The sequence below is a fragment of the Myotis davidii genome, unplaced genomic scaffold (assembly GCF_000327345.1).
Source record: "Myotis davidii unplaced genomic scaffold, ASM32734v1 scaffold59, whole genome shotgun sequence".
Taxonomy (NCBI): Eukaryota; Metazoa; Chordata; class Mammalia; order Chiroptera; family Vespertilionidae; genus Myotis; species Myotis davidii.
The window spans coordinates 5,256,901-5,278,559 of record NW_006293001.1 but is presented as its reverse complement, the minus strand read 5'-3'; the positions used below and the strand labels follow the sequence as shown (position 1 = coordinate 5,278,559).

Sequence of the window (21,659 nt, the reverse complement as noted above, 5' to 3'; positions counted from 1 at the left end):
AACATACTTTCACTTTCATAAAGGAAAATCATCAATTCTGTATTCTATACAGGAAGCCACTAAAATCATGTAAAGCCATCTTGCAAGATTACAACAGTCATATATGATACTTGCTCTCCTATTTAAGTGGAAAAAAAACAAAACAGACTATGATCTGATAAAAAGTTATGTACTTGAAATTATCAACCCAATCTATAAGAATAAACCATTAAATTATTGTATTTAAAACTGGGCATATATTTGCTCAAGTAAAAAGAGAAACACCTAATACTTTCAATAAAATAATTCCTATACCAGCGATTTTCAACTTTTTTAATCTCATGGCACACATAACCTAATTACTAAAATTCTGTGGCACACCAAAAAAAAATCTTATATATTTTTTTCTGATATGACAAAAGAAATAGGCATATTGATTCATTCACACCGGATGGCTATTGTTGTGTTGGCTGTTGTCATTTTTTTATTTGACAATCTAGGGGAAAAGAGGTCAGTGCCCCTGACTAAATAGTCGGATATTGCATTTTTAAATATTAACGCGGCACACACACTGCTCTATGAAACAACTAATGGTATCTTTACATTTTTCTTTTACAGATCTCCCTTATTTCCACAGTTTTAACAACTGTGATTCTTGGGATTGCAATGGCCAGGGTAATTTCATTGAGTCCACACATGTAAGTTTTGTTGCTATATAGATTGGTCTTTGATTTATGACCTTCACATAGATATTTATTTGGCATAAATTCTGAAATGTAAAGTAATAGTGGTACCAGAAGCATCATTTTTCTTTATTATTTGCAAAAATGAGAGAAAATAATTACATGTAGGTAGGCATGCATGTTTACCTTGATCTCTGCGTGGCTGATGAGAATGGTTGAGAAATAGGATCTAGATAGAGCACTCAGGGGGAAAAGTGGTAGATGATAGAAATTTCTATATATATCTCAGAGATAGACTTGTTCTTAACAAATTTCATCAACCTAGGTTGAAATGAGAGGAATAAAGAATATTATGGATGCTTTTGGCCACTAAACAAAATGTAGTCACATTGAAAGCCACCCTTTACTCTCTCCTAAGATTATATTCTTTAATTACGTTATGTTAAAATGCTTTGTCATTTGTGAACTAATAGTGAGAGATGATAGTGGTATTTGTTTTTAATGTTAATTGTTGGCCAAATAAATGTTGGCAACTTGGTGTCAGTTTCCCAAATTTTATTTACTCACCCATGAAATTCAAAGTGTGGGTACTGCTGATCTAAACGGCACAGTTTTATTATTTGGTTGTAGAATAGATTCACCAGATAAGGACTGAGTAGTTCATATCCATAGTCCCACAAGAATGCTGGAATGAAACTAACTAAATTGGCTTTAAATGTAAAATTAGATTTCCATAATGTACAATAAGTATTTGTTGAATAAATAAATAAAACATTATGGAGTTTCCATGAGACCTTAAATATTTTCACTATCCCAAATAAGACAAAATGAAATTAATTTAAGACATAATGACAGGCTGGGTCTTCAAAGAATGTGACCTGTGAGAGAGGGAAAAAAAGAAAGCCTGGTGAATAGCTACAATTAATAATGTGGTCCCCAAGGTAGCTTACTTTTTTCTATTGATTAATTGTTCTTATGCAAAAATCACTTCATTTGTTACTCGATGCTGTCAGGTAAATACCAAAAATGATGCCTCACATTAATTGGGAAGAAAATATGAATTATCTAGTCTAACTGCATTTGATATGGCCTTTCCTTTGTAAAAACAAACAAATTTTTAAAGACTTAAATAAAAGGGAAATGTGTAATTATCTATGATGTTTATAATGTTCTCTTCAAACAACTTAGTCCCAGCTCATAATTGTATTAGTCAGCTTGGGTTGCTGGAACAAAATACGATAGGTGGGTGGCTTAAACAACAGACATTTATTTTCTCACTAGAGGCCCTATGCACAAAATTCATGTACTCCAGGGGGTGGAGGAGGTCCCTCAGCCCTGCCAGCACCCTCTACCAGTCCAGGAGCACTGGGCGGATGCCGCAGAGGTGGGAGAGGCTCCTGCCACTGCTGCTGCGCTCGCCAGTCATGAGCCCAGCTCAGGGCTTATGGATGAGCAGTGCTCCCCCTGTGGGAGCACGCTGACCATCAGAGGCAGCTCCTGCATTGAGCATCTGCCCCCTCATGATCAGTGGGCATCATAGCGACCAGTCATTCCACCGTTTGGTCAATTTTCATATTAGCCTTTTATTATATAGGATAGTCTGGAGTCTGCCAGTGTGGTCGGATTCTGGTGAGAAATCTCTTCCTGGTCTTCTTGCTGTGTCTTCGTGTGGCAGAAAGCAAGCTCTCTGGTGTCTCCTCTTATAAGAGCACTGATCCCATCAAGAGTGCCCAGCCCTCATGACCTCATCTAAACCTAATTATCTCCCAAAGTCCCCCTCTCCAGACACCATCTCACTGGAGGTTAGCACTTGAACATTGTTGGGGGAGACAGTTCAGTCCATTACAATAGAGGTTTTGAAACGCACCTGGTTCACTTCAATGTGGCCACTTATTCTTTCATACAGTAAACTCAGAATGCCTGTTGTTCCTGGCTATTTTGGTGTGTGTGCCCTGAGAGAAAAAGAGCAGAGAGGCATAAGTCAGCACCTGCTGCAAGTTGTTCACAATCAGTTATAGAGAAGGGACAGATTTTTAAAAAGAAAAAGAAATGACAGTATAGTAGGGGTGCAAAATAGAAGCATAAACGAGGGGTAGTGGCAGTGCCACAGAAGAGAGTGCTTAATAGTCTGTCTGAATGGGGGAGGGCTTCCTGGAGGAAGAGAAGCACGATCTGCATGTTTTGAAGGAGGAATGTGAACTTTTCCAGATAGATAAGGGTGTAAAAGGCAATACAGGCCCAGGAAAGGAAAGCGTAAAAACCCAAAAGCATATATTAAATTCTACTAATATTTACTTAGCATCTATTATGTTGGTCTGTATTCAGTTCTGATTTTCAAAACTTGATTGCACAGCAACAAAGAGCTAAGAAATATATTGAACACAAAATTCAAGTAATAACTTTTGGCTTAACTTTTCAATTGTATAAGACAACTATTTTCATTGAAGGTTTTATTATTAAAAGTGATTCTAGAGAATAAATCAGTAGGTTATAATAAAAGGTCTTATAGATTTGGTATAGCACTATGATACAATATTGAGGGGGAAAAACAAGTACTTAAAAGTTAGAGAAAAATAAATTATTCATTAATTGACCTTCAGGAAAACCATTTAAAGCAATGATTTTTCAACTCTGGCTTCTCATTAGAATGACCTGAGCTGAGCGGCTTTTCAAAATACTGATGTCAGATCCCTACCTGCAGAGATTCTGAGGGATCTGCATAGTGACCAGGCGATTGGGTTCATTATGTAACAGTTATGAATCTGTGAACAAGGACCTAGAGCCCCTTGGTTTAAAGAGATTAAAATTATGAGTACACTTTTAACTGATGCATCATTTCTAAAAATAGACGGGAGATTTTATCTTATTTTAGTTACTCTTCTGTCATTATTTTTTAGGATTCATTTCCCACTTACTTTTTTCTTAGTACCTTTTATATACAAAATGTTATGTGAGATACTATTTTGAATACAAAGAGAAGTAAAATATCTCACAAATGATCATCATAAAGGCAGCATATCTCAATACAAAGGAGGAGGAAGGAGAAGACACTTCCTGGTTGGGCTTAATGAATTGATTTTATGGCCACAGAGCTATTTATTTCTGTCGTAACCACAATCAGGCCTGCATCTTCCTAAGCTTCCTCTAGTGGTGATGTCTTATTTTATCTGGGCCTTTGAAATTTTCCTAATAACAGTGGTTATTTACTTCACTCTTTCAATATTTAGATGTTAAAGAAGTGTGTTTCCTAATACTGTGCCGCCTTTTATTTCTGTTTGAATACTACTGCAAACAACTTCTATTTGTCCAGTTTTACAATCAGGCTAATCAAATCCCATGTTCAGGGGTTGGCAGAGCAGCTAGCCAGGCAGGCTTCTTTCTGAAAATATGACAGCCACAAATGCTCATAATCCATAAAACATGAGAAATTCAGTACTCCAATGTGTTTTTCCTCATTCTTGGTTCAGATGAATGATCAGAAAAACTAGATTTTTTTCGTAGGGCTTTTAAATTGGTATTTGAAGATTTTTAAACCCACTATCAGAAAGGAGGAAGGTCTGTAATGGCTACTGGTATTGACCTTGTTACTATGGAAACGCCTTTTTAGTGGTTGTGTTTTAAAAATAAAACACAGTTCAATTTCCTTTTTCATAACTCAGAGGGCCATAAGTTCTGCTTTTTGATATGATGTCAAATAGCTCACAGTCCAATGACTTTCAGTTCTTTTTGGAAATAATGGTCAGTTTATTGTATTTTCAAACCTTTTGTTTTTGAAAAACTGAGGCAGCAAAGCAATTTAATTGCTTTCTAGAAAGTGTGCTAGTATGGAAATGCAATAACATAGTCCTCCCATTATTTTTTAAAGTAGGATCAGAGACATTATTGCTATGAAAACCTTCATTCTGTGCTTTGTTAATATTCAATTCTTTATATTTAAAATAGAAATGATAGTATGCAGTCCATATTTACAGCTATTTTCTCTTCATGTGGCATCTCTCTTACAGCATTTTAAACAATAGTGTGTGTGATTGGTGTTCCAAATATAATTCCAAAAATGCAGGTACACTTTCCCCAGGAATTTATACTCATAAAATGTGCCTTCCCCAAGGACCTCAACACATATTAGTTCCTTTACCCCTTATCCATTCTAATCCTGAAATTCTACAATATAATCCTATACATAAGAAGGAATAAAGGGAATTAAAGAAAGGATCAGAAAAAAATATGTTTAGAGGAACAGTGCATATTTGAAAAAATGGAATAATTCGTTTTGTTAAATGGAATATTTTGATAATGTATACGTTATTGCTTTTTTTGTTGCCAATGACAACAACCACAGACCCTAACTGAATGAAGAAAAGGGAATTTATTGCTCACATTACTGTAAAGTTCAAGGGTAGTTCTGTTATGAGATTTGGTGAAATTTAGGAGCTCAGTCAATGAAATCAGGCATAATTTATCTCTCTCTTTTTTTAATCTCTTGGCTTTACTTCCTGTTATGTCTCTAATTTCTGACAGGCTTTCTCTTTATTGTAACAAGATGGCAGCAGCAGTCTCAGCCTACATCCATTCAAGTTCAAGTCCATATAAAAAGAAAGAGCTTTGTTTTATAAATTATCTCCAACTTTACTTACAGTGTCAGTTCTGATTGGCTCTACTGAGGACCTGTGACACTCACAAACCCTATCATCATGGCCTCTTTGAGTTGCTCATGTTTGGATTACTTGATTACCCTCCATGCTAAGGATAAGGTCAACCAAACTTAATCGCATGGATTCAGAGTCGGGGGAGGACGATCCCAAAGGAAAGCAAGGCAATGATGCCAGGAGCAGACACTGCCTGTTGCAAACCACAGGTTTCTACTGCAGGTGACAGGAAGTTACCGGTAACCTTCCAGAGATTCTATCAAATGATATGGGTAGAAGCCAGATGAGAGAGAACTAAGATGAAAGCAAAACAATAAGAAAGTACATTTTGCAAATCCTCTCCCTCCTCCTTCTTTGTTTTACTTCACACCGAATCCCCATTACTCAGCACAGGGCTTAACAATTAGAATTCAGCAAAGAACTGTTGATCAGTTGAATAAGTGAATGAATCTATGTTTTTTTTCTGATTTTAGTTGACTCAACTTGAGGATTGACTGACCAAATTTTTGAAGTAATGAAAAAATAAAAATTATCTTGGAACAATAAAAATTTCATACAAGGGGGTGGGGGTAGGTAATGGGGGATAAGGACACATATGTAACACCTTAATCAATAAAAAAAATTCATACAAAAATATTCTCTTGTCAAAGAAAATTTTCCTAAGGTTATTTTCATACTAGAAAAATGTGCTAACTCATTGCTAAACTATCATTTGACTCCAAGTTTTGCAGCACTGTTAGAGCTACTGGTAAGTTTTACCAGTTTGCCTACATGAAGTGACAAATAGAATGTGCCCTTGACTGGGAATCGAACCTGAGACCTTTTGGTTCATGGGCTGATGCTCTAACCACCTCACAACACTTGGCCAGGGTCCATCATTAATATGATTATACATGGCTGCCTTAGTGAGGTTGACAACCTGTTTGTTATTGCCAGTTAGAATACATACTGGTCTCTGGTATAGATTTATAATCAAAGGACAAAAATAGAGTAGCCTTTTTTTTCAGCCAACAAGCATTTATTAAATGTCCAGCTGATGGCAATTACTCTTTTAGGTATTGGGACTGTGAAGATGAAGGAAAAAAAATCCCTGGCCTTAGACACCTATAGTGTGTAGATGGGGAGAATAGACACTGGAGAGATAATCTGAATAAAATACTTAAGAGAATTACAGGAAAGTGCCATGGAAACAGGAAGAGTCCTTAACACAAGCTGGGCAGGCAGGCAGGTGGGGTGGACAAGCACATAGAAGGTAATCTCAGTAGACTATTTAATAGAATTTCAAGATAATGCATTATGTGCTCTGCTGCTTAAAATGTGCTGGCATTAATTGGATGAAAAGGAGAGTGGGAGGAGGTTGGAAGCTATCGTTGGCAGAAGTGTGTGAGGCCGAGAGGTACGATGCATATAATGACAGAATCAGTTCAAGATGATCACATTAGGAGAGGGGCATGGAGAGGACGGTCACTTTGCCATTGACTAAGAAACTATCAAATAAAAATAAAGGTTTCTCCCTTAAGAATGTCCTCAAAAACTCTATCTTGCTATTATGTTGCAGCAGAGGTGAGCACAGATTGGGGGTAGAAAGACATGATACAAGGGAAGAGGAAGCAAAGAGGAGGTTGATGCCAAGGTTTTCTGTCTGGATAACCAGGCTGGTAGGTGGTCCAGAGCTCACCACCAAAATCAGGAAATGGAAGAGTCTGTTCAGTCAATTAGCAATTACTAAATGCTTACTTGCTTTAGTCACTTTTCAGGTACTGGGACTGGGAAGATCAATAAAGCAACAATCCCTTTTTGCAGGACTCCTAAAACTTATTGGGGGTAAGGTGGGATGGACAAACACATAGAAGGTAACCTCAGCAGACTACTTAATAGAGTTATGAGCAGGTGTATTGAAATGTAGAGGAAGGGCCCCAGATTTTTCTAAGTTACTAACCAGGATAGGAGAGGAAGCAGTCTGGGAAAAAATAACGAGTTTTTAATATTTTAATATCTTTATTTTGAGTAACACCTGGTGTTCAGAGAGAGGAAGAAGAAGGAGAAGTCACCCAGCATTTTGGAAATGCAAGTCTGGAGTTTAGGGACAGTCTGCTATGCACAAGATTGTACAGAGACAGTGTATAAGGTGAAGAGAGGTAAATCCAAGTAGATCCCTAATAGAAAATAATTAGCTGCATTACATTATTTTAATGTAATTAAAATAATGTAATTAAAATAATGTGATGTAAAATATTTTAATGTAATTCTGTTCTGCGAAAAACACAGTTGAGAATCAAAACAACACTCATAAATCTAACAAGTTTTTATTATATGAAGAAGTGAGGCCTGGCCGAGTAGCTCAATTGATTAGAGCATTGTCCTGAGGTGCCAAAGTGAGTGTTCCATCCCGTCAGCCCACATGCAAAGAGCAACCAATGAGTAAATAAGTGGAACAATGAGTTGAATCAATCTTTCTCACCTCTCTCTCTCTCATATCAATTTAAAAACTAAATTTAATTTAAAAATTATATAAATAAAAAATGAAAAGTGAATCCTGCCCACTCTGATCCACTCTCTGCTTTTTCAATCCAAACTGACAGAACAGTTAACACCAGTTTGTAAAGAGTTAACAGAGGAATTAGAGCCAATAGTGGAGGAAGAAAGAAAGAGAGAAAGAAAGAGAGAGAGAGAGAGAGAGAGGGAGAGAGAGAAAGAAAAGAAGTGACAATAAAAATCAAAAGTAGTTAGTGTCCCAAATGGGAAAAAAAAGAAGTATTTGTGATATTTGTGGTGCCAAGCTGTGCAAGCTTTTTATATGATTCATATAAAAAAAAAGATATTTTGGCAAAAAAAATAATTCAGCATAATGTCTTACGTACATTTTAACTCAAGATTAGCTTTATGTAAAATGTGTTTTTCTAAAAAAAAAAAAGAATCAGTTTTGATGTTTAGAGTGATTCCCAAGAAGAATTTTCCTGAATAGCTTTATATATTCATGTAAATCACAATTGTGTAGAGAACAGAGTCAGAAGAAACGTGAGCTGGGAGCCAGGAAGCGGCAGACAGCTGTCAGCCAAGGCCTCGCTGAGGAAGTGTGCAGATCTGCCTCCCTCATTAATAGCTGGTGGCCTGACAGGAAACGTGGGGCTTTTGTTTGCCTGCCAGACAGAGCCCTTAACTCTCCGATGTGTCTGGTTGAAGAGGTTAATATGTAAGGCTCTCTTAACAAAAATGCAGACCCTGCCGAGACCATCTGATTTGGAAGAGGCAGTGCCTGTGTTTAGCGGAAAAGATTCTGGGCAGGTACCACAGAGAGGTGTGATGTTTGATCTTTTGGATCAGAAGTCTTATGTTCTGGGTATGAGAAGCAATCCCCCTGAAGCTTGTTTGCCTAAGTCTGTGAAGACTGAAGGCATATTTGTTAGGGCTTGCTTCCTATTGCTTTGCCTTATTACTTCCTCCCAACTGTTGTCAACGTGGAATTTGTCTTTCAAAATAGTATAAAATGCCTGAATCCAAGAATACAAGCTGAGATAATTTTGCAAAATGAAGAACTCCCCCAAACCTCCCCACTCCCACACAAAAAGGCTTCTTAAAAAATGTAACTATGTATATGACTGGATTTTTTAGAGTAAGGGAAGCAAGCAATTATTCTTTTGAAAGTATTTGCCATACCAAGGCTGCAAACTGCTATAAGCCAGCCTCTATTTTTGTTAGTATTAAAATATATTAAAATACTTGAAGCATTTAACCTTCCAGTAAGCCTCCATTATGTTGCCTTGATCTATTTGAAGCTTTGTGGGACGTTTTAAAGGATCCTGATTTTCCCCAATATTACTTTCATTTGGATTTATTTTTTTCTCAAAAGAATACATTCATATATTTCTACAAAATCAAACATTACTGATGGCTTTTAATGAAACAGAAAGATCTACTATCAAATCTTTTTCTATTTCAGACGTATCATTTGGCATTTATATTTTTTACTTTACATAATATGCCTGTAATTGCTATTTCTGGTTTTTCACTGTTCTCTTGTCATATAGTAAATGAGGACTTAGCTCTTTCAAATGATAATTTCTCTTCTTCCATATCATAATATGCAAATATATAACACAGTGTTCAAAATTAAATAGTTATAGCTCTCTTCTTGCATACTTATTTTTCTGAAATTAACACTTGATTTTGGCTTTGTTTTTAACCATGTTTAGCTAGATGTCCAGTTCAGATTATTTTAAAACTTTGTTGTTATAGAATAGTTTTTAATTCACAGCAAAATTGAAAGGCAAGCATAGAGGTTTTTCCATATACCTTGTACCACACACCATAGGTCCCCCATTTTTAGCATCCCCTACTAGAGTGGCGCATTGGTTACAATTGATGAATGTAGATTAGTACATCATAATCAACCAAGGTCTATAATTTAAATAGAGTTCACTCTTGGTATTGTACATTCTGTGGGTTTGGGCAAATGTATAATGACATGCCTCCATCATTATAGCATCATGCAGAGTATTTCACTGCCCTAAAATTCCTCTCACTCTGCCTCTTCATCCCATGCCCTAAACCCCAACTCCTGGCAACCACTGATTTTTTTACTGTCTTCATAGTTTTGCCTTTTCTGGAATAAAATATAGGTGGAATTATACAGTATTTCTCTTCTTACATACTTGTTTTTTCCCTAGAATTAACACATGTATTATGGAAGAAGTAATGGTAAATGTCCTTATCCGGTTTCCTTCTTTAACTGTAATATTAATAATTTGCCACTTCTAAGTATGTCATATTTCTATTAGGTTAAGGAAGTTCTATTTATTAATATTTTGCTTATCAAAATAAATACTGGATTATAGGCTATTCAAAATATTTTTCAACAGTGTTAGCTTTTAATTCCATTAACCTGTTAATGTGATGAATTACATTAATAGATTCTTCAGTTATTGAACTACCCTTGCATTTATTGGAAAAACTCTTTTTAGTCATGATTTTTTCTTACATATTTTCTTGATTGCATTTGATATTTCATTTTCTCTTTCAGCATCTAAGCCTAAAGTCAGAACAATCTGTATGTTCATTTTCTCAGCCACATTGGGTATCAAGGTTTCAGCAATCTCATAAAATATAAAAAGACACTTTTTCACTTTTTTCTCTTGAAATGGTTGTCTAGAACTCAATCACAGGCTATTTCATAAACAATTGCAAAGCCATATTCAATATCTTTTTTTTTCACTTTATCTAGATTTGTATACATATTTTTTCCCCAAGCTATAACATCTTTTTTGTTACTTTACATCTTATAAAATCAGCATCATTATGCTGAACACAGAAAATCCAAAATGATCTCTAGTTACTGTTCCAGACTCCATCTTTGCTAGGAATATACTGAAGGAACCATATGGGCCAAGAACATTTTAAAAAACTTAAAGAAGAAAAATGAATATCAAACTCCTATCTTTTCATTACTAATATAATAGTTTAAAAGACACCACTACAATCCGTACTGAACAGAAAAAAAATGAGTTTTATTTGCCTGCAAATACTTTAACAGGAAAAGTACATCATTTAAAATATATTAGAAAGTTAAAAATAGTCAAGTTTCTGCAACTGTTAGTACTGCCTTTAAAAAAATATTTAAAGATCATGGACAAAATCTGTATTTTTTCACATTAACACTGGAATTCGACAGGTAGTAGTGGAGGCAGCAGGTGGCAGCAACTCCCACTCAAAAAACTAAGGGAAGTGGAGCAAGCCTTGTACCAGCTGGAGGCCTCCCTTGGAGGCTAGCTAGTTCCTTTGTGTCTGCATCTGCTCATTTCAAAAGTGGAAAGAAATAGCATAATCCATAAATCTCACTAACTTTGATAAAACCAATGGTATGTTTATGTTTCTACTTTACCTCTAGAATTAATAACAAACATAAAATTGATGGCTTTGTGCTTTTTAGGACTTTTCTTCCCCACCCCCTTCTTCTAATGTCATGCATTCTTTGGGTCTTGCTAAATCTTTTTCTTTTCAGGGAATCTAGCCATACTTTTTAGACTTTTGCTACCTTTTAGTTCATGACAGTGGATAATAACAACAATTCAGTGCATAATCTGAACACTTAATATATTCCAGGCTCTCTGTCGGGAGTTTTATATGAACTCAATGAATAAGGTACTATCATTATCCTCCTTTTGCAGAGATCAAAACGGAAACACAGAGAGGTTAAGTAACTTCCCTAAGATCACACAGCTAATAAGTGGAAGGAGCCAGAAAACCCAAACAGGCTGCCCTTCCTGGGGCCTATGCTCTTCACCATTACTGGGGAATGTGTTAATCAGGAAAACCAATCCCTGCCAACAGAGAGGCTAGCAAATATTTTAATTCCACCAACAAAGAGGCTTCTTTGAGTCACTTAAAGAGTATATATTTTCAACCTTTTTGAGAAGTATGTCCAAAGATGGAAACAAGGTGACTGAGAGTTCAGTGTGGAAGAGATACTGAGATGGACAGACCAAGGAGAAATCTCAACTTACTATCTGAGAAGATTGACCAATTATGTGACCACCCAGAACTTTACTCTCCTAATATATTACATGGTGATAATAATACTTAGGTTATTGTGAACATTGAGATAACATAAGATAGTTTCCGAACATGGCTAAGTTCATCATTGATTGACATTAGTTCATGTCCACCTTCCTCAATAAAGTAGTGCCAACTTTGAATTTCTGTTGTGTAGGATGAATCTGGAAGAATTAGTTGGAGGGGAATAAAGGGCAGTATTGATTAATTGAGGAATAACACTGCATTATTAATTTTTGTATCTTTCTCAATTATATCAAATGAGTGCATAACAAATGTTTGTTGTTAAATTAGTGACCAAATAGTCACAAAATTAAGTTATCAGTGGATATTTAAAATAGGTAATATAGCCTTTCCAAGTATTTGACATGCATTTTTAGAGGACTGGGGTTAACAGAAAGCATTGATATACCTAAGGAATTCATTTACAATTAATGGAGGCCCCTTATTATTTCTGACATAAAGATATTCCATTTATATTGTGACAGCATTTTTTGTTCTCAGATATGGTTATGCTTGTATCTGTTTAATTATTCATTAAATTAACTATCTTTTAGACCAAAAACAGAAGATGCCTGGGTATTTGCAAAACCCAATGCCATTCAGGCTGTTGGTGTCATGTCGTTTGGTGAGTATATGGTTTCAAAGGCTTTTTCTCAATATGGAGTCTTCTGTACAATGAAGTGCTGTGTTTCAGATCTGTGTCTGGCGAACAGATGTCCTATGTCTTAGACATCCTATTAGCAGCATATGATCTAGTTTGTGCCAACATAAAATTAGGCCCAAACTTTTCTCACTCATCACTAAAATTTGCTTCCATTTGGACAAGTCTCTTTCTCATGCAGAACATTCATAAAAGCCATCTTATTTCTTCACTTGAAAATCTAGCAAATGTTATGGATTTCTTGAAAACCTTGCACACAAAGTATTTGGAATTGGCCGGATGTCTAAAGTGCCTCTGTTACATCACAGATTGGGAAAGAAGCCGTGGACCGGAAATATAGTGTTGTTTATATTCCTCTTAAGATTGGAAAGGCCACTAGAAAATGGAAAATGGGAGAGAAAATTGAATAGGCCTGGTTTATATCAAGAGTGACATGAAGAGACTACACAGGCCTAATGTGAATGAAATTTCTCGTTCCCAAAGCTGTTAGAAAGATTATTTTTTGACATATCTCATAAATTAGTATATTTGAACTTCAGTTCATCTTCATTCCAAAATAGCATGCAGCTCTGAGTTTCCAGAAGTAAAAGGAGGACACTGGTGCTGGTTCAATAATGATTGTTGTTGTTTGTTTGCAGCATTTATTTGCCACCATAACTGCTTCTTAGTGTACGGTTCTTTGGAGGAGCGCACAGTAGCTAAGTGGTCCCGCATCATCCACGTGTCCACCTTGGTTTCTGTGCTTATCAGTATTCTCTTTGCTACATGTGGATACTTGACATTTACTGGCTTCACCCAAGGTAAATGAGAGGCTTGGTCTTACCATAGTTCGGTATTCACACGGAGTAGTGTTATCACCCGCTCATGCCCTCACTCCCCTGGTGTCTGTGTCCATTGGTTATGCTTATATGCATGCACAAAAGTCCTTTGGTGATGAGACATAATCATTGATTGGCTTCCTCCTGTACGGCCGCATACAGGAGGAAGCCAATCAATGATTATCTCTCATCACTGATGTTTCTATCTCTCTCTCCCTCTCCCTTCCTCTCTGAAATCAAGAGAGAGGGAGAGAGAAATAGTAACATCAGTGATGACAGAGAATTATCAATCCGATACCTTCCTCACGCACCCTGTTGGGGGTCAAGCCTGCAACCTGACTCCCAACCACTGAGCCACAATGGCCAGGCAAAACTGCTAAAATTCTGTAGCCCATTCTCCCTCCTTCATGCTTTCCCTTCAGAGTACCTGAATTCTAGTTTCCTTCAATGCTACTCCACTGCAACTTTATTTTCGAAAACAGCAATATCCTCCCACGCTTCAAAGCTAATCAAAGCTAAGAATCTTCTTGGTTCTGCTTCTCATAGACTTCTCTGAATCACTTATTAGTACTGAACATCCTTTCCTCCTGAAGAGAAAGGAGCACTACCATGCCCTCATTTGCTCTGTTAATAATTTTTTTCTCTCCAAGTAATTCATCTTTGCTTTCTCATCCCTCCCCCTCTATACCCCTACCTCCCATTAATTGGTTCAGGCAAGTTGCCTTTTTCCCTCTTAACAAATTCTCTGCAGACTTTCATTATCTTAACTAGTCCAGAACTGTTTATAGCCATCTTCAGCCTCTTGCCTGCAGGACATTTCTACTTAGTTGTTCCATTCTTGCCTTAAACACAAAACATCTTTATTCTCAAAGCCAGCCTCTTCCCTCCCCACAACCTCACCTCAGGGCACCGCACCAAACTTTCTCCTCTGGTTTTCTATTCAGCCAGGCCCAGCAACTGAGCGGTCACCGTTCTCTGCCTTTGACCCTCACACTCCCTCAGCTATGTCGTATGATAGTCAGTGTGACAGCCTGCTAAATGCTATGATTCATGAACCGCACAGCTTTTGCAGGTCTATTAGCTCATTTGACCTTTAAACAACTCCATGAAGGTAAGTGGAAGAACCAGCTTTACCCCCTTTTAAAACACAAACACAAGTGACTTGCCCAAGCTGGCTGGTGACAAAGTAGAAAACAAGTCTCCAGACTTCCAGTACAATTTGATTTTCGTTTTTTGTGCTGCTTACCACATTTTGGTCAAGGGGGACCCATTAAAAGCTGTCTCTTAGACGCCTGCTCCCCTTAGGTGAGTTTTCAAACAGAGGTTACAGGTGACTATGATTAAAGACAGATATTACTTGAGAAATAAAGATGGTTTCAAAAGAGAGTGATTAACATAAGGCCAGTGCAGTAAAAATATAATACATGTGTGCGCCATAAAGGAGCAGTAATGAAGTCCCTTGAGAGTCTTGTTAAGAATCTTCTCAAAATATTGCCACGTGTCACTATTTTTGCCAAGATGAATGGTCTATAGGCTCCAATCTATACAAAATCCCTAAGCCCGGCCTGTGCCCTCTTGCAGTCTGGGACCCCTCGGGAGATAACGACCTGCTGGCTTAGGCCTGCTCTCTAGATTGTTCTTGACATTCCCAGTGACTTTTGAATCGGTGTCAGGCTCATTTTTTAGTGGAGGTTAGTGAAAGGGAGCATCTGTCCTGTTTTCTTAAAGTGCTGGAACCTTTTCCATCAACCTTAAAACAGGTCTCTGCCACTACTGCTCTGTGGTTAATCCCCTTCGGGCCCAAAGAAACACCAGGAAGTAATATACATTTGTTCTAGTTGATGGTGGGAGGAGAGGAGAGTCACTTGAAATAAGTCTTACGAAGAAGCAGGTCATTTTGCTTTTTAATGAAAGTACAAAAGTATTGTTTTCTTTTTAAACAATGGAGTAGTGTGTGACTTTGAACTAATTTCCTAATCAGTCTAATGAAAACTGACCAAAATTTTAAGACGTAAGTATGTTATATTTAGGAAATAAACAGACCAGTTTTTGGGGTTTTTTTGGTTTCAGTATTGGGAAACTTTTTTTGCTGACCTGTCTTTTGTGCCCTCATCAGATTACAGAGGTATCTGAGAAAATACAGTCTCTATGTAAGAACTGGTTCAAGGGATATATAGTCCCTCATTGAGTTTGGAACTAATGAAATATACTACACTTCCATATTTTCACTTTTTAATCAGTGCATATACAGTGGAGTTCATTGGATACCATGAAAGATAATGTATGTTTGGAATTTCTTGCTGTGGCCTGAGTTTGTGATTAGACCCTGTGGTGTGATACACAGGAAATTCATCTCCCCAGACACAATGGTCCACTCTTCCTTTCAAGATTGTCCTTGATCTATGAATAGCACTTCAAAAGGAAATTTGTTTATTTTAAAAGACCCTTTAAAAAAATAATGAAGTCACTTACTTACCAGAAACAAAGACCAGAAGCAAGTTTATAAAACCAATGCACAAGAATTTAGGGAGTTGATTCTGGTGTACGAAGACAATGGATAAAAATACTTTACAGAAGCTGATACAAATTTAAGCAAATCTACCAAAGAAAAAAATGAGAATAAGAGGAAAACTACTAGTGATTAATTAATCTTCAGGTGGAACATATACTAGTTTTCATATCAGACAATAATTATATAGTTATTGAATTCAAAAACATATTTAGATTTGGCAATTTATTCTATGGATTAAATAGTGAAGTTTATGTAGCTTCATTGATATAATAAATATCCACCATCTACTTTATTAGATATTTATATCAATGTAAAATATTTATTAAGTAAATCTATTTTATATCATTCTCTAGGAGACTTATTTGAAAATTATTGCAGAAATGATGACCTGGTAACCTTTGGAAGGTTTTGTTATGGAGTCACGGTCATTTTGACGTACCCGATTGAATGCTTTGTGACCAGAGAGGTAAACACAATTCCTTTCCAACACTTTGTCTAGGGCAGTGATGGCGAACCTTTTGAGCTCGGCATGTCAGCATTTTGAAAAACCCTAACTTAACTCTGGTACCGTGTCACATATAGAAATTTTTTGATATTTGCAACCATAGTAAAACAAAGACTTGTATTTTTGATATTTATTTTATATATTTAAATGCCATTTAACAAAGAAAAATCAACCAAAAAATGAGTTCGCGTGTCACCTCTGACACGCGTGTCATAGGTTCGCCATCACTGGTCTAGGGGATCTCTCTACCACATTTAATTTAGAAAGATTTGCAAATAATCTGAATCTGAAAATTCCCAAAATGTTCTTTTCAATCAGTTTAAAGCTAAACTTATATTCAGTGTTTACAAGATATATTTTTTAAAGTTAGATTTGGTTTCATTTATATTAGCATAAGTGTAAATATTTACACAACTGCATTCCAAAATGAATGCCAGTCTTTAATAGAGCCAAACTAAGTTTTTAAAAACAAACGAAAAAACATTCTTACAAAGAAATTAAGTACTAAAGTTTAAAACATGTTTTACAAAATTATCCTTTTGCTAAGATATTTTATAAGTCAACATGTATTAAAGGCACCACAGGACAGATTCTGATCAGTTTTCATATCTTTTAAAAACAAAAATATCTTATTTCCGTCGAAAACCAAAATTCCATTTAAACCATTCATTTTATGGATATATTTTATATGTTTATATAAATTTATTTGTATTTCTATACCATATAAAAGAATATAAATAGTATTATATATATTTCACTTTTAAGTCACCTCCAAGTTATGTTATCTAGTCCACCTGGGTTTGTGGAGGAAGATTAGGTGAAAGAGAACTAATCCTCTTTGTGTAAAGTTTAGAGAGCATGGCTTGTCTGGAGTCCTTTATGCAAATTAGCTAAAAATCCACTGGACCAGTTAGCAAAAAAACATGATCTTGCTTCACAGTGGTTCTTTCAGGAATCACACTGAAAAGGGATTAGTTTTAGGATCTATTCCTAGAGGCTGTTTACACAGTGCACCGTGTGAATGGCTCCAATGTGTGAAGTGAAACTCCTACAGAGCTTTAACTACACTAATGGGCAGGCTTCTGGAGGCCGAGCGGTGTTTACCTTCTGCCAATGCTGGGGACGAGGAACAGCACAGGGACAGGAATAAGGGGAATGTTCAGCACTGTGTAGGTCCCTTACAGTCAGCACTTGCCTTCACCTGCAATTGTGTAACTCTCTCGTCAGTTCTCCACGTTGAATATAAGGAAGAGCTAGACTAGTGGTTCTCAACCTTCCTAATGCTGCAAGCCTTTAATACAGTTCCTCATGTTGTGGTGACCCCCAATTTCATTGTTACAAATTGAACATAATTAAAGCATAGTGATTAATCACAAAAACAATATGTAATTATATATGTATTATCCGATGGTCTTAGGCGACCCCCAAAGGGGTCGCGACCCACAGTTTGAGAACCGCTGACCTAGACTAAATTTATGTTGATTTTTTAAATCTAAGAGCCTTTAGAATTTTGCTGACTAAAGTTGGAGGCAGGAAATGGTTTTATGTTAGCTTCTGCCCAGTACTTCAGGTTCAGATCTGATCTCTAGATGAGCAACAACAGATGGTCATCCTCATTTGGTTTCTTGGTGAACTGTCTGTGGACAGTGTGAGTCATTCCACCTGCACAGCTATGTCTTCAGTACTTGGAACTTGTATTTCCTTTCTAGCTGCCACGACAGGAAGACAGAACTAAATCAAGATCTCTGCCTTCAGAACAATTACTAGGCAGAGGAACCTTGCATACACCTCACCCATTCACTTCCTTTCTCTTTTTCTTTTTCTTTTTCTTTTTTTCTTTTTCTTTTTCTCTTTCTACACATGCACACACACAAATGTACAGTTGGTAAAAACATAATCACAGCCATTTCTGGTTATAGGTAAAGCAGCCAGCAGCATACAAGGGTGTCCAAACATGTGTCTCACTATCCTGCCTCACTAGTGACTTTCCACAATTACAATTCTATCATAGAGGCCCCTATAAAAACAAATCTTAAGCAAGTTAGTATGTGGAAAGACAATACCAATTGTAAAACCATAAATGAGTAAAAGGTATTAGTATCCCCATTACATTATTGCCGAGATTACAGTGGTATCCCTCTATGGGGAATGTTACTTATTTAGGACGTTTACTTATCACAGCTTGGAGAGTTGGCTTTGGAAGGTCCCCCACCCTCTGGCGATCTCCTACCATTTCCAATTCTTGCCGCATGTTGTTTGTGGCGCAGTCACCATCCTGTTGAGACTGCCTCCTCTTTGTCCTTCGTAGGTTTCATTCCTGTTCTTACCTCATTGTTCTTTTTTACACTGTTGCATCAGTTTATAATTCTGCTCTAAATCCTATCCATGTTTCCAGCTCCACTTCAAGACAAGGTAGGAAAAGCACATTTCATTAATGCTGTAAAGCCAATTACTTTAAGACAGACAGAGCTAGATAAATAAAGCTCCTAGACATTTTCTCTTTGCCAACATATCACAGTTTGGGACATATTAAATAGTTAACTGTTGATTGATTTCCTAATCTAAATATCAGTGGAAAATGATGATCAACTTTTCTCCATTTATGTTGAGGAAAGGCAAGATAAAATAGATTTAACTTGTATCAAATAGGATTTAGATTTCATAAAACTAATTTCCTGTCAGCAAAGGATATTACATATCCATTATTATTAAAGAAAATTATGGTAACTCCTTTCTTAGAGATCATTCAAATAATCTGAGTAGCATCTGTGGATTGTCTTAGTGGTAACCTTGTTGGACTCATGGAAGAATGATAGGCAACTTTCGAAAGTCTTTCTTACACTTGAGAAATATATTTATTCACACATTAGTATGCTATGTACTGCCTGTATAATAGTTCAACAAAGAATCCTTGTTATTGATCTGTGTATGTCTATGTGTAAGTGTTTGGGAAAATGTACAACATTCATATGGCTTAAATTTAGATTGGCAGTATTTTATATAGTCCTAAGTGCCATAATATGAAATATTCTCTTAATAAATCCTGCCTGTGTCTGTGAATCCCTTTCTAAATGATCTGTTTATTTGGCAGGTAATTGCCAATATATTTTTTGGTGGGAATCTTTCATCAGTGTTCCACATAATCGTAACAGTGGTTATCATCACCATAGCCACGTTCGTGTCATTGCTGATTGATTGCCTTGGAATCGTTTTAGAACTCAATGTAAGTACATTTAAAGGTTTATTCCTTCCATTCTAAACATCCCTTTAAAAATGATGTTTACATTTAACATAAGATGTGTTTTCCTTAAAAATTCACTTTCTGAAGTAAATTTAAAATGTTTGTTTTTTAATAGTAACTATTTATAATGATGATATTTTGAAAAATCTTTATTGTTGAAAGAATTACATAGATCCTCCTTCCCCTTGACCCCCATTAATCTCTTCCTATAATGATGATATTATGCACTTTATAGGACTCTACTTTTAGAATAGTGGTTCTCCAACAGAGGAAATGTTTCCCTTCCTTCCCCATGGGACATTTAGCATTGTCTAGATGTATTTTTACAATATATTTTTATTGATTTCAGAGAGGAAGGGAGAGGGAGAGAGAGATAGAAACATCAGTGATGAGAATCATTGATAGGCTGCCTCGTGGGGATGGAGTCTGCAACCTGGGCATGTGCCCTTGATCAGAATCAAACCCAGGACCCTTCCGTCTGCAGGCCAACGCTCTATCCACTGAGCCAAACTGACTAGGGCTAGAGACATATTTGATGTGACAACTGGGTAGGCAGATGCTACTGACATCTAAGGGCTAGAGGCCATGATGCTGCCAGACATCCCACAATGCACAGCACAGCCCCCATGTCAAAGAACTGTCCAATCCAAAATGTCAAAGTGGTTGAAGTTTAAACACCCAGGTTTAGAGCACTTTTTCGTATTTTATTTCCTATAATACATAGATATTACTAAAAATAACTATAAATTAATGTATCTGGAATTTCATTGCCAGTAAAAATAAGTCTAGAGAAATTCATGGAGAGAGTGATATCCATGCCCCACATTCACTGACAATGACCCAAGTTCTTTTTCTTTAAAACATTTTTTCTCTCTCTGAAACTTTCTCTTGTAAAACCTACTGCTACCTTCCAAATCCGGGTCCTCATCATATCACATCTGAATTAATACTGGCTTTTTTGCTTCAACTAGTACATATTTAACTTTTCCTTCCAATTTATCACCATCCTGCTTAAAAAACCTCCACTTTCCCATAAACTCTGTTTCCTATGCCTTCCATGGAAAGTTTTTTTACCATTTACACAAAATCTATCCTCATTTCTAGTCCATCTTATTTTTGGCCTACAAGTCATATTAGTTATTTTATTCTTTAGCTTATATTTATTCTTTCTTATAATTATTATTTCCCTTTCATTTCTGTACAAATCTGTACACAGACTTAAGGTTTAGTGTAGCTTCTCATTTATTCATTAAACAGGTATATATTGAATAATCATTGTGTGCCACACAATAATGATATAACAATGGGAGGAAATCAGAAAAGATTCATGCTTTCATGGAGCTTACAACCTCACAGATAAACATGAAAGTTCAGTTGCTATATAGGCAATAAAGAAGACAGAGGGAAGTAGATGAACTCCCAATGACATTTTTGAGAAAAAATTGACAGGATTTGGTGATGGATTCAATTCAATTAGTGGGACAAAGAGGTAGAATGACTCCTTGGTTCTACATTGTGGAACTAGGATAATGATGTCATTTGGTGAGACATGAATAATGCCTCAGAACCACAGCATTTAATATTTATTAGTCATTTATTATGGAGGGCTGACTTTTACAGGTGGGATTCCAAGTCATTATTTACTCACTCCATTGAGAGTTGAGGGATAGGTGAAGGTATTATTGTCAGTGTCCAAGACACTGTTCCTTCCAGATGCCATTTGCATTTGAAGTTCCAGACAAAGGCAGTCGGAGATTCAGTCAGGAACATACTACACGAATTTCTTGTAGCAGAGTATGTGGAAAGTAGGGAATAAATAGCTTCCCCAAACACAGAGGACTAGAGAACCATCTATTTGACCAGCAATAGAAAGAAATCTCATGGGAGAAATTGGCAAAATTCAAAGTAACCTGTACCTACTTCCTCATTTTGCATAGGCCAAAGCCTAGTAGGTTCACCCCAAATCATTTATTTTATTTTATTTTATTTTATTTTATTTTTTATTGTCTTAAGTTTTACATATGTTTCCTTTTTCCCCAATTGATTCCCCCCCCCAAACCAT

At 36.4% G+C, this 21,659-nt stretch overlaps 1 protein-coding gene across 2 annotated transcripts in view; it reads left to right on the top strand.

Moving 5' to 3' along the window:
• The window catches only part of SLC38A11 (solute carrier family 38 member 11), a 46,367-nt gene that overhangs the window by 17,117 nt on the left and 7,591 nt on the right, over positions 1-21,659 (top strand). For both annotated transcript variants that reach the window (XM_006766495.2, XM_006766496.1), the window contains 5 exons: positions 598-677; positions 12,415-12,485; positions 13,160-13,321; positions 16,205-16,317; positions 19,448-19,579. In XM_006766495.2, coding sequence (XP_006766558.1) covers positions 598-677; positions 12,415-12,485; positions 13,160-13,321; positions 16,205-16,317; positions 19,448-19,579 — 558 coding nt within the window. The remainder of the gene's footprint in view (positions 1-597; positions 678-12,414; positions 12,486-13,159; positions 13,322-16,204; positions 16,318-19,447; positions 19,580-21,659) is intronic.